The following is a 13,297-nucleotide window of genomic DNA, read 5'->3' as shown; positions in this document are numbered from 1 at the left end:
ATGTAATGTGGCGCTGAGGCCGATGTGCCCCTCTCCTCTGACCTCGTTCTTGGAAACATGACGGTACCGTGTAGACGGTGTAGTACCGAAGTGCGTAGAATCTCTTTCTGACCTTGACGTGGCTGCCGCTAGCAAGCACGCTAGCGTCCAATCTGCGATCGACTATTTGCTTGATATCTCGCGATATTCTGCTTTTGGAGTGCTGCTTGCTCGCCGAGTCTCTGTGTAATCTTCAACGGATAGTTCTTTTTATCTGTATGGAGAGCATCATGATTACCGGTGAGCGTACTACACAGTCGGCCAGCCGCCGCCTATGGGTTGCCCTTCCTAGTCTCGCGGGACACCAGAATTATCGTTGATATTCACATGCAATCCAGATTTGACTCCTCCTAGTCTTCGGATAGTTCATGTGATGATACTACCACAGGGGGGCTTTGTATTCGACAGCATAAGTAGGCCTCGCGCCGAAATGGCTCTCTTTGCCGACATGGATCGGAGACAATCTGTATGGAAGAACGTACTCCCATGTCAAACTCGTACTCGGGCCTCCGAGGTGTACTCTGAGATTGGCTATGCTCGTTCAAATTGACCGATGGCCTGCGGCGTACCATCAGTATGTACTTAAAGGCCAACCTAATCGTATGACCTGACTATTGCAACCCCCTACTCCGAGTCCGCCACATCGGAACCAGCCAGCAATGAAGTTCACCTCTCTTTTCGTTCTTTTCGGCTGCACTCTGCTTCAGATGGCTGCTGCAGCGCCAGCCGCTGGCATCCAGGTTGAGAAGCGACTTGCGAATGGTGCGTGTAGTAATGTGTTCTCACCAATACGTTGTTCCAGGCTCATGCTGCATGCCAACACAGATGACCTGCTTCGTGAGAGACACGGTACATGTTTCTCAAGCTTGTGATTGCAAGACAGCTAACGTTGGACGCCTGACTTTCCTTACCGACACCCTGTGCGCATAATGCAGATTCTGTCACTGCTCCAATGCCTGAGAAACGGCTTGGCGCTCCTCACGGCGGCGCGGGGGTACGATATTACCTTATCTCGAAGGTAAGACATCATCTATCCATGATGACTTGGCGATCATCTTATCTTCTGTACAGAAGACGAATTTGAAGACGAATGTAGCTTTCCCTGTCACTATTTGGATATGATATTGATGTCTTGGATCCCGGACCCGCAGCATGGCATCCGCATGTCTGGGTCAACAGAGTCAGTGCATCAAAGAGCCCTTGCACATAACGTTTGATTTGGTGAGATATCCTGGGATCATGAAGCGAATGCATGTATTCCGTAGTCTCTACTTGAGACTGCATCGAGAAGTTGATCGTGATAGTGGGCCTCATAACACGTGCTGAATCTACGGTGCAAGACTTGGTCAAGCATACATGCCTCGTCGCATCAGTGCAGTGGCATGCACTGAGTCCTCAATCACCAGACGAGCGTGCTGTAAACGAGATCATATGAGACTTCAGACACACCGGGTAACCAGAGGTCCGCGAACAACGGGCAAGCCCACCAGAACTGGAATGACGAGAGGGAGACTCGGATCGATCACGGTCAAACCAACCTCAAGACGCGCCAGCAGCAGACTCGCTTCCAAGCTCGGCGAGCAGTCCGCAGCAGCAGCTTATAGTAAGTCAGGGGAGATCGCATTCTTAGTGGTAACCAGTAGGCTGCAGGTTTCCCACTGGTAGAAGGCGAAAGACGTGGAACCGGCTCGGTACAGATACTCCATTCAAAACACCACCCACATGAATGCACGCACTGGCATGCGCGGCCCGGGCGGTTTCAATGGAGAAAGGTGAGTCCATTGTCAGACGTATCCCACACCGGTACTCTCGTCGCGGATGCATGGATGTCACAGTCGAGATCTACACGTCTTCCCACTGCAGTGTGACGCCTAGATGTGAGTATCGGGCGAAGCTCTTCCACGACAAGGAGCACGTACTGCTAACAAGTAATCGAGGATCCACGAGCCGAGCTAAACGAACGAAAGGACGTATCGATAGGGGACGGTCCGCGCAGTGCATGTTCTGTACGACACTCCAGGAATCAGTCTGCCATCCTGATCGACATGCACACAATTCACGAGTCATCAGAAAAGTACCCACAGATCGCTTACTTATTGACTGACGTCGAGAGATCTCCAAGCAAAACCGTAATTGGGCGCGCGAGGCCCTCAGCCTCAGACGCGGACCTCACATGAGCACACTTTTGTCGGGTTTATCGGTGGTCATGAGACTTCCTGTGCGCAGGAAGCAAAATCACGCATTCCTGTCGTCACACCGCCTGCGGAAAGAGAGATCGAATGTGAGATGTGGAGATCAAGAATGTTCGCGATGATGTACCGACATCTACTCAAGCTTCTGTCAAGCTTGCTCTGCAAGCAGATAGGTCTGGCAAGTGTCTGCCCTTGCCTTCACCCGCCGCCCTCAGCCGCTGCATCGTGAACAAGACCAAATTAAAACAACAAACTGGGACATTGATAGCCTGTGTACATCATGCATACAGGGCGGTCGTATTGTTGCTTTACACACCTATCAGCGCCGCTTCGGACCACCCTCCCTTTCTTTCCCTTTCCCCCTAGCCCCGCGTCCACGACCGGCCCTCCCCCCTTGTCCTCCGCGACTCTTGCCTCCTCGTCCCCGACTTCGACTCGGGCCTCCGGCCCCCCCACCACTCTCACTCGCAACATCACTCCCCTCCTGCGTAGACTGATTGCCATGACCACGACCTGCACTACGCGTCTGTCTCGTCGGCATCAACTGCGAAGAGCCCGCAGAGTCTGACGGCGGGGGTGTCTGTGCGTTCGACGTGCTCGGGACTGTCGAGCTACGGCTCTCAGATCGTGCGGCGGTGCTTGCAACCTTCGAGGTCTGCCGTGTCCTAAGCGGCACCGACCTTAACTCGAGGTCAGCGGGACTCGGATTCGCCACCGCATTGGGTCCGCGTGGCGCGGGACTAGGTGAGGGGTCTCGTTCGTCGTCTGAACTTCCGTCTGGGGTCCCGGTGTCGTCGCGTACAGCAGGGACTGGATCTTCAATGACGCGGGATCCATCTGCCTCGTCGACCTCAGGAATAGTCGGTGTTTTGACAACTTGCGGGGCGTACGCTCCCAGTCCTTGCGATCCGCTTCGCGCCGTTTTCCTCCTTGTCGAAGGCCACCTCTTGTTCAGGTGTACGAACTTCAGGCTCATCGAGAAGGAACTCTTCCATCTGATCGAAGGCGTCTATGAATTCTTGGTAGGTCCCATCGCAGTCGAAGTTGTGCGCCTCATAGCCGTCGTGAAGGATGGTCCAGAGGCACTGCAGAAGGGGAATGAGCGGCTGGTAGTAGTCCGCCACAAGCTCGAGACATTCTTCGAAATCTTCCCAATGTTTGATGATGGTCCGCTTGTTGAGACCCAGCTGTTCAATGTCGGCAACCCGAAACAGCACAGTGTACTCTTTGCCAGTGGCAAGGTCCTTGTTGCTACTGTCCCACAGGTCGGCCCGTCGCATCGCCGGACCAGCTCTGCAGATGCAAATCCAGAGGAGAACCCAGAAGAAGCTCTCCAAGTCGTGGTAGAACGTATGTTTGTGGGTGACGTTGCTGACATCTTCTTTGCGCTTGTTCCCGACTACACGTCTTCTCGCCGCAAAAATGTTGAGCTCACTGGCACCGCGGGGCTGGCTGACCGGGGCCTTCAAGAAGTACATTTTACCTCGGAGGATCTCTCCGGACATGTACGGTCGCGTGCCCTACCATAGCATTCAGCATGGCACGCTAGTCAATCGTGAAGCAGATTAGCGTACCGAAATTGGATCGTCAGCAAGTGTGCGATCGTCAACAGTCTTCGCGTGGTCGAAATCGATGACCACGCCCCGGAAACCTACTTTTTTTGCTTCCTGTGATGAGGATATTGCCGTCACTGATATCCCCGTGTAGTACGCCCTTCTTGTATGCCGTCCAATGCCCTACAGCAGAGCAATTGTGATGCGACTGCATAACTGGATGTCAACTCCACTCACCAGCGAGCGCGTCACGCATGGCCTGGACTGTTTCGAGAGGGGTAAGTGCCATCTTGATCGGCCATCCGTACGTCTCCATGACCAGTCTTGAATGTGTCCGCCCTCGGGGTGATCGTTCCGGCGCATCGATGGGAGGTAGGTAGTCGACGAGACACCCGTAGTCCGTCGAGTTTCTCCGCGTTCTGTCAGGTGTTGACGAGGGATTTGTCTGTGGATCGGTATCCTTTTGAGACATGTCGATGCAGCGCGGCCTCGCGTGGACTTGCAGACCGCGACGGATTCGCGACATGACAGTGTCTTCCTGGCCATCGACGCGCACTACTCCATAGGACCGCATTGCCGCAACCCCTGGGACGCGTCCTATCTGCATATAAAACTCGCCTTCGGGACGACGCTCATCATCGCGCCACGTGTCCTTCACAATGAACAGCTGCACATCCGTCAGGCGGGACTGAGGTGTGAGGATGACAGACGCACGCGACGTTCTTCCTTCGGCAAGACCAAATCTTCGATTAACCATGCCTTCCAAATGCGCGTCGCACGCCCGCGAATCACGTCGCCCTGGTGGAGATTGAGACCCTTAAACAGGACAAACGTCTCGGTCTCCTTCTCGTCCATCACGCCATACTCGGCGCCCTCCTTCGCTTTCGGCAACTCTACGACCCAATAGTGGTCCTCCGTTTCCGCATCAGCAAATGTACAGGTCACTTACTCGGTCCTTACACGCCTTAATAAGTCGATAAAGCACTGTAAGACGCTAAGGAGATCTGCTTAATCAACAAGGCCCATTCTCTTGATTAAGACGTCGAGCCTTGATAGGCCTTAGTAAGGACGACTTAAGCTAGTATCAAGACAACATAAGCAGCTCTAAGCAGCATTGTAAAGGAGATAAGCCGGCACTCAAGTTCCTCAAAACGCGTCAATAGCCACGAAGTAGCATTGCATTAGGTCGTACGAACAGGTGCGGAAACCAATTTTGGCCGCATTACGCATGATAGCGGTCTAGTGAATGTACAGTGCATGGAATACTGCCGAGATGGCGCGCTATAGTTCATGTACAGTATGCAAATTAGTAGTTCGGCGATGATGATGACAACGTAATGAATGGACAGTATGTTGATTAGTACCAGATCTGAATATGCAGTCGGCGGGGACTCGGGGTGCAGCTGCGACAGAGACTCGGAAAACATGACAAGGGGTATACGGACGTGGCGATATGAAGCCGCTGGAATCAAGACGATCACTCCGACTGCATAGATGCTGTATCAAGACGTCAGCATCCGATTGTATGCATCACTGCATTTGGTACTTACCGCCGTCATCTTCCTCGAATGGCTCGCATTCAACCGGCGAATGACACTGTTGACCCGCAGCGGTGTCCGACCCATACATACTCGCCGTATCTTCCTCTACCTCCATGGAGTTGTCGACGGCCTCAGGCTCCACATCCCCGACGATTGGGTCGCTGTCGTCCTCGTTGGGTGGCTCGGAATGTGCAGCCACCTCACCGTCATCTTCTTCCAAGTCGGAGCTGTCGAGAAGCCTGGCGCGATCATCCTCTGGCCCCATGTCGCAGTCGGAACTTGCTGAATGTCCAAGGCGCCGAGCTTTGCCCTTCTTCGCGTATGGTTCTGCGGCAGCGATGATCGCGTCCCAGACCTCGGGCTTGAGTTGTGCGATAGTTCCTTGGTAACCATCTGTTGCATCATACCAGATACTGGCATTGAACTCGGGTCGCTTGGTATCGCCTGGATCCGACACGTGGTGTACACCAGTCTCAAAGAGCATCAACGCTCGCTCAAGCTGTATGATAAGCCAAGTGAGTACATGCCACTGATCAGCTTCTGGAATGGCGCTTACCGCGACACAAGTGAGTGCAAGTGCCCCCTGTGGCTCATAGCCTTTGAAGAAAGAGCCGACGGTCCCTTGAACTTCTGTGAGGTGCGTTGCGAAGGTCTTGATGATCAGTGAAGATTGGAATGCGCCTGTTCGCTTCTGGGGGGCCTGATCAACCAATATGATTGCATGATCGAGGTAACTGCATACCGGGGTCGTTGCCTGCCATATGAATAGCTTCTTGGGACCGAGAGCCCACTTCACAAACTTCGCGCGAGACTCTGGCGACGAATACTGTTCGCCGCCGTCTTCGAAATGTCCCACAACAACATTGATAGCTGCGGCGGCGAGTTTGTTACGCCACTCGGCGAGGCGTTGGTTCATCTAGAAGATAATCGTTCCAGGTGAGTCATGCTCGCCATCGCAGCAAACATTCGATACTTACCACTCCAAGAATTGGCCCTCGAATATCCTCCGACGAGACAGGTGTGTTGTATACCTTCTCCCATACATACGTAAGGTTTCCGACCATGCGGTTATTCGCAGTGTTATCCCAAGGGTCGTTGCCGGTAGCATACATGTCATACATGGTTGGAACGTACGTATTGCGCCACAGTTTGCGGCAGGCAGCTGGGAGATCCTCGTTCTTGTAGTGCGAGACACCAACGCGTTTACGGCCTTTTGTGACGCCCTTGTCCAGGCCACTCGAGTTGTGCGTGATGGTGACAATTCCCTACAGGTAAGGGACGAATTGTCATGTATGCACAGACGACGAAGCTCATTGACTGCGTACTCTGCTGTAGTACGCACGTCACCCTTCTCTGGAGCGGCCGTCTCGTCATCGTCATCGCTTGCGTATCCTCCGTTCAAGACTTCGCCTGGCGGGCCCGACTCATCGTCACTTCCTTTGACTTGAGGTGGCTGCAACTTCGACCACTCGCGCGCGACCTGTATAGCAGCCCTCGGAAGAGAGATGGCTTGTTGTTTGGCAGGAGTAGTGGTGGCCTTAGACGGAGTGACAGCCTGAGCTTGAGAACTCCAGTCAGGTCGTACACCGGCTGGGGCTTTCGTCCTTGACTTCTTCGCAGGTTTCCTGGATTGAGTGAGTATCTAGTATTCGCTGACACTCACAGAGCATATAGCCATGTCAACACTCACTGCTTGGGACGTGCGGACTCAGAACTTGCACCATTGTTGTCAGGCGCCTTGCGCTTTGAGCCACCAGCGGCGGCGGACTTGACGCTCGTAACGGTTGTTCCTTTCCCACTCGCACTTGTCGCCGCACTTGTACCTGTGCGGCGGGATTGCTGCCCCGATGCACTCAACAATTCTCTGGTCTCGGTAATAGCATCGCGTCCCGGTTTCGTCGACTTACGCGCTGACTGATGCTTGTCCGTGGATTCTACAGGATACCAGTGCATCAGTGTCCAAATCGATGCTGATACTGTACAGTCCAATGACTGACGATTCACTGGCAAGATCGTGCTCTGATGCAATATGTGAGTATCATTAACTCTTCTGGAACAGAACTGCAGACAAACCTCTGGTTGATGAGGGGTCACTGCAGGAGCTCGAGTACTAGTACTCTTGGCAGCACTGGAACCCGATGCGGAAGGCTTCTTGGTCTTCGACTGGGACGCAGTACTAGGTTTGTTTCCTACTTTTGCTCGCTTCAGCTCTGCCTTATGTGCAGTATTCTGTAGTTTCGCAACATGCACAAGCTTCTTAGCCTGTGTGGCTGCCTCCGCCGCTTGCTCCTGTTCGGCCTCGAGGCGCTCAGCAACCAGCTCACTCGACGGTCGCCGTGGATTTTTGAGGTCAGGATTTCCCGGATGCTTCGAAGCATTAGAGGGACGTGTATTGACCATAGCGTTGCAGGCAGCAGAAGTAGCGAGGGTGAAAGGATTCAAGTTCGAAGGAAAATGTAAGATAGATGGGAGAAAGGAGAAATGTCGTACACTCGTATGGCGAGATGCGCTGGCAGCAACTCGCCGCATTTGTTTGAACTCCGGCAGATAAAAGCGTGATCTGCAGGTCGTCTCGGGCACCTGCAATCAGATTATACCCAAGCCCGTACACCCTCAAGACCCTTCCTCTTCATCCACGATGCATCCGAGTCGTCGCCGTCAGCACCAACCAAGGCACCTTGCTTGTTCGATTCCGACATGCAATCATATGTCCATGAACGCATCTGGTCGCACTCAACACTTCAACGCTGTTCATTTACCTGCGCTGTCATTTGGGCAGCCTCGCCTTCCCCGTCGCTCGGAAACCCCGGAAGATCCTCAGCATGACCACCTTCATGGCCATGAACCACTGGGCACGACAATGATCATCCAGACGAAGGCGAGCCTCGGCGCCCTGTTGACTTCCGCGAGTACCACTCGCGCCTGACAGGTATGATCGGCACTGTCTTCTCGTACTCTTTTCACTGACTAGGACACTGTACGAAGGCCTTGGATGTGACGCCGATGGCAATGTCCTTCCAGCAGATGCACCTCCGCCGCCGTGGCTTGATCCCGAGCCTACAAACTGGAATCCGTACGACAGCCGAAACGAGTTTGAGGTCGCTAACTTCCTCTACAAGAAGTGTCAGATGCCGCAGGCGAAGATTAACCAGTTAATGAACCTTTGGGCAGCATCCCTTCTCAAGCATGACGACAATCCACCCTTCGCCGATAACACTGATCTCGAGAACGTCATTGATGCGACAACTGTCGGTGACATTCCATGGCAGTCTTTCTCGGTCAGGTACTCAGGACGCAAACCTGACGGGAATGTTCCATCGTGGATGACTGCCGAACATGACGTCTGGTACAAGTCGCCGCGTCTCGTCGCTCACCACATCATCGGGAATGCGGACATCGCAGAGGAATTTGATAAGGTCCCCTACCGCGAGTTTGTCCATGTTGATGGTGAGGAACAGCCACGACGCCGGTATGGCAACTTCATGTCAGCGAATTGGCCATGGGAACAAGCAGTAAGTACACTTAGTAGCTGAGCTCGATTGGATGATCTAGTACTAATTGTTCTGCTCGTGCAATAGGATATCATCGCAGAAGACGAGAAAATGCATGGGGCGATGTTCGGGCCCCTCGTTGTCGGTAGCGACAAGACCACCGTTTCTGTAGCTACAGGTCAAAACGAGTATTACCCTCTCTACATGTCCCTCGGAAATGTCCATAATAATGTGCGTCGCGCGCACCGCGATGCACTGGTCCTTATTGGCTTCTTATCTATACCGAAGTGTGAGTTGTGTACGAATTGTACTGCTGTCATCCGAGTCGTGTACGAAGTCTTACCTTATTTCCAGCGAACAGGGTACACAAGAAAACCAAGCAATTCCTCAAGTTTCGGCAGCAGCTATTCCATTCCAGCCTCTCGGCGATCTTCGACTGCTTGCGGCCATATATGGCAGAGCAGTATGACGTCGTCCGTTGTGGGGATGGCTATTACCGACGTGTTGTGTATGGCCTGGGTCCATACATTGCCGACTACCCTGAACAGGTCCTCGCGGCGTGTATAGTCCAAGGCTGGTGCTCGTTGTAAGCTGATATATTGTTGTAATCGCGCTGCTTGTGTTTCCCACTGATTTTGCTATGTGACCTTCAGTTGTGATGCCCATCGTTCAAACCTTGGTCCAGGTGCCGATCGTCGAACTCAAGCTGTCACCGAAGCCCTTATCGACGCGTTAGATCCACGGGTCCTATGGGATGAATACGGCATCGTGCATGACATCATTGTGAGTTGTCTCCGCACATTTCCTGCTTTAGACAGTGATTCATTCACACTCTGCAGCCATTCACGAACGACTTCCCACGTGCAGATATCCACGAACTCTTATCGGGCGATCTCCTACACCAAGTTATCAAGGGCGCCTTCAAGGATCATCTCGTGACATGGGTTGGCGAGTATCTGACTCTACAACATGGCGAGGCGCGTGCGAAGGAGCTACTTGATGAAATAGATCGGCGGTATGTCATGCGTTGTGTCGAGTGTACTTACTGCTGCTTACTTATGACTTGGTTAGAATTGCTTCGACACCTTACTTCCCGGGACTGCGACGATTCTACGAGGGACGTGAATTCAAGCAATGGACTGGGGATGACTCAAAGGCTTTAATGAAGGTATGTCAACCGTGTGTTCATTCGTCGCGAAAACCACCAAATATGTGCATTATCAGGTCTACCTGCCTGCTATCAACGGGATAGTACCCGATGACATGGTCCGCGCCCTTGCCGCCTTCATGGAAGTCTGTTATCTCCTGCGTCGCTCAATTTTGGACGACACTGATCTCATTGCAATCGAGACTGCCCTTGAGAGGTTCCGACACCATCGCCAGATCTTCCAGGACTCTGGTGTCCGGCCTACTGGCTTCTCTCTGCCTAGGATGCATGCCCTGGATCACTACATACGACACATCCAACAGTTCGGGGCTCCGAATGGTCTGTGCTCCTCTATGACCGAGGCTAAGCACATCAAAGCCGTCAAAGAACCATGGCGCCGGTCGAATCGTCACAGACCACTCGGGCAGATGCTCCTGACGAATCAGCGCCTAGACAAACTCGCCGCGTCGCGCCGAGACTTCGAGCGTCGTGGAATGCTTGAAGGCGACTCGCTATCGGCCGCGCTTGCGGAACTCGCGGCGGATGATCCACCAGCAATGGGTGAACCTATTGCGGCCGAGGCCCAGGGTGAACTTGATGATGAAGAGCCGGTACTCGCGCAGGATGAAGAGAGAGATGACGAAGAAGACGACGTAGTTGATGGACCGACAGTTCATGGCTTTGTAGAACTGGCCCGTTGTCCAGGTATGTCGATATCCTTTCCGACTCAGTTTTTACTTCCAATGATTGACCGGCGCGCCGCCAACAATAAATCTAGTTCGTGGTTTGCCTAATACTCTCCAAGCCCTCAGCGAGCACATTGGCCAACCTGCACTGCCGTCCCTATTGCGCCGCTTCCTGTTTGATCAGCAAAACCCCCAGTCCGACGTACCAGGAGACGAGGTCTCCCTTCGGGAGTGCCCAGTAATCAACAGCCGATCAAGAGTACGCGTCTTCCCATCAGCCGTCGCGACATTCTACGCACCTAGCGATGTTTCCGGAGTCGGTGGTATGCGGCGCGAGCGCATCCGCGCTGTATCGAGTTGGTACAATGGCCCAGGCCGATACGATTGCGTCTTCGTCGGCACAGACCCTTCACAGCAAGGAATGCGGAGCATGCATGCAGCGCGTGTTCGACTCCTCTTCTCCTTCCGACAGGATGACACGACGTACCCGTGCGCCCTTGTCGAGTGGTTTGAAGCCGTCGAAGATGAGCCGGATGGTTGTACAGGTATGTGGGTGGTTGAACCTGACCTCTACGCAGACAACTCTCGCCACACATCTGTCATACACCTAGACTCAGTTCTCCGACTCGCACATCTCATTCCTGTCTATGGTGAAGACTTCCTACCAATTAATTTCGACGCCGTACACTCGCTGGACGCTTTCCGATCATACTTCGTCAACAAATTCGCGGATCATAATGCTCACGAGATAGCTTTCTGATTCCTGTCATTTGTACTAGTACTACATTCGACATTGGCTCCGCGACCACTTCCCAGCCCGCTTATGTTGCTTAATCATCTTGCTTCGGAAGTGCGCTGTAAATGTGCTTAATGAATGCTTATACTCTTATTGCTGCTTGACGACGTGGCACTCCTGTGAGGCACAGGTATTCCAAAGCCAGTAAGTCGACTAAGGAGATGATTAAGTCTGTTAAGCTCCGTAAGTGCGAGTAAGACTGAGTAAGTGATGTGCACATTTGCTGATGAAGGCGAAAGGTCAGATTACGACGTACCAGATATATGTTCATGTCGTCAATTTCAGTAAACCATAGGAGCGCACCAAGTTCACCGGTTGCCTTCCATAGGTCCTGCACGAGAGGGGGGCACATGCTATCGTCGAGGTGGAATATGGTGAGCTGCTGCAGTGCTTTGAAGTGCTTGCCAATGAGGTTGTCCTTATATTGGATGATGTAGCGCGCACGGAGTGGCAGGATATTGAGTCCGTCGACAGATGACGATTGTAAGCGCACAGCGAATGTTTCAAATTGCTTTGGGGACCAGCTCGAGTGGGTGTAGTGCCATACGTACTTGTCTTGACCAAGCAGATACGTATGCAGGAGCTCGACTGGTGTCTCACGATGAATATCGATGCCTGCATGCATTGACCATCACGTTGGATATCAAATCCTGGGTAAAAAGGTAAGAATGAATGCTGCACTCACCCTCAAGCGACAACAAAGAGTTGAAGTGCACTCCGGGTCGCAACTGATGACGTAGCGCTGCGGACCATGACACCGTCAGTAATCACTGACTGGTATGATACTAAGCGGTCATGACAAGAACATACGGGAATTCACAGGTAGCTTGTTGTAGTCGTTGGATGGTTGCTTCACAAGCCAATCAAGCAGTTCAGCCTGTATCTCCTTCTTAATGGTCAGCACCATAGCTGTTCGCTCAGGGCCATGTACACCCTTCAAACGAGCATCAGCTGTCGCCGAAGCAGTTATGCGACATTGTTGCTCGATGCGTGCCCGCTCCAGCATAATTTTGATCCAATATTCGGCGAGTTTGTCTTTCACTCCAGTGTCCGTCTGGCGCTGAGTAACATCCTTCTTCACTCCAAGTGCCGCAAGCCTGATCTGCGTTAGGACTTCTTCTCTTGTCTGTTCCGCTGTCCGTAGGTTGTCTGGCTATGCGGCGACAAGTCAATAACAACACCGTAATGTGATCAGTGATTAAGATGCCCACGTCTATCTCAAAATGAGCGTGATAATTCGTGTCAGACTCTCTGTTGACCTCAGTACCTCCTAGTTTGCAGCGTCGACACCACATGTTGCCGTGTAAACCTATGTGCGAACAACTCTCCGATTGTTGCGGATTGTCAGCGGGAAATAGGCATGGAATGACACGAAAGAGGACCTCCTCCTGTACGTCAGGATCACAATCGTATGCTGAATGCCAAGTGTTCGGCCCGCTGTGTGAGGTGTCAGTTACAACAGCAAACGTTCACGGAGATTGTCGAGTCACCTGATGGAGTCCACCATGGCATCAAATTGCGCTCCGGCATTCGCATGCGGCGACGTTGAGCAAAAACGTACAAAATACTCTTGGGAGAGCTTCGTATGAGGCAAGTTGGCATGGGCCAGATAGATATTTGTGTGCTCATTGTACTGCTTGCTCCTGTTCCCAGAGACATCGTCGCCCCAAGCCTTGATGAAGCTGGTATACATACGTCGGCCCTTGGCTTGGTTACGCAGCGGATTACGACCTTTATGAACACCCTTGGGCAACGAACCTTCAAGTTGGTGCAGCACAAGTGGCGAGTGACACGGTCAAACATGACGCATATTAGTAGTTGAGTTGTGATTCACTGTTGTGGTAGTATCCGA

At 52.7% G+C, this 13,297-nt stretch overlaps 4 protein-coding genes across 4 annotated transcripts; 2 read left to right on the top strand and 2 right to left on the bottom strand.

The window, feature by feature from the left end:
- Positions 1–3,535: 3,535 nt before the first annotated feature.
- On the bottom strand, positions 3,536–4,707 carry B0H18DRAFT_1137044 (uncharacterized protein). Its single transcript, XM_048035598.1, has 4 exons — positions 4,499–4,707; positions 4,022–4,451; positions 3,806–3,967; positions 3,536–3,751 (listed from the first exon to the last, which is right to left on the bottom strand). Exons 1-3 carry the CDS (start codon positions 4,637–4,639, stop codon positions 3,837–3,839), a joined length of 702 nt encoding a protein of 233 aa, XP_047897043.1. The 5' UTR covers positions 4,640–4,707; the 3' UTR covers positions 3,536–3,751; positions 3,806–3,836.
- A 2,717-nt stretch (positions 4,708–7,424) lies between these two features.
- B0H18DRAFT_49132 (uncharacterized protein) lies at positions 7,425–7,926 on the top strand. The gene is made up of 3 exons (XM_048038283.1): positions 7,425–7,505; positions 7,561–7,674; positions 7,736–7,926. Exons 2-3 carry the CDS (start codon positions 7,570–7,572, stop codon positions 7,874–7,876), a joined length of 246 nt encoding a protein of 81 aa, XP_047897042.1. The 5' UTR covers positions 7,425–7,505; positions 7,561–7,569; the 3' UTR covers positions 7,877–7,926.
- A 37-nt stretch (positions 7,927–7,963) lies between these two features.
- On the top strand, positions 7,964–11,497 carry B0H18DRAFT_1102369 (uncharacterized protein; the record flags this gene model as incomplete). Its single annotated transcript, XM_048032549.1, has 10 exons — positions 7,964–7,982; positions 8,198–8,254; positions 8,311–8,837; positions 8,904–9,105; positions 9,171–9,402; positions 9,470–9,599; positions 9,656–9,831; positions 9,888–9,984; positions 10,041–10,668; positions 10,742–11,497. 10 exons carry the CDS (start codon positions 7,964–7,966, stop codon positions 11,407–11,409), a joined length of 2,736 nt encoding a protein of 911 aa, XP_047897041.1. The 3' UTR covers positions 11,410–11,497.
- A 30-nt stretch (positions 11,498–11,527) lies between these two features.
- Positions 11,528–13,174, bottom strand: B0H18DRAFT_871477 (uncharacterized protein; the record flags this gene model as incomplete). Its single annotated transcript, XM_048040167.1, has 5 exons — positions 11,528–12,060; positions 12,256–12,354; positions 12,421–12,598; positions 12,657–12,882; positions 12,936–13,174. Coding segments are annotated over 5 exons (1,275 nt in total), but the record flags the coding sequence as incomplete, so codon positions are not given.
- Positions 13,175–13,297: the final 123 nt, after the last annotated feature.

This window comes from Fomitopsis serialis, assembly GCF_022376445.1.
Source record: "Fomitopsis serialis strain Sig1Antser10 chromosome Unknown B0H18scaffold_11, whole genome shotgun sequence".
NCBI classification, from domain to species: Eukaryota; Fungi; Basidiomycota; class Agaricomycetes; order Polyporales; family Fomitopsidaceae; genus Fomitopsis; species Fomitopsis serialis.
Note: the sequence above shows the minus strand (reverse complement) of the source record. Positions and strands in the feature narration are given on the sequence as shown.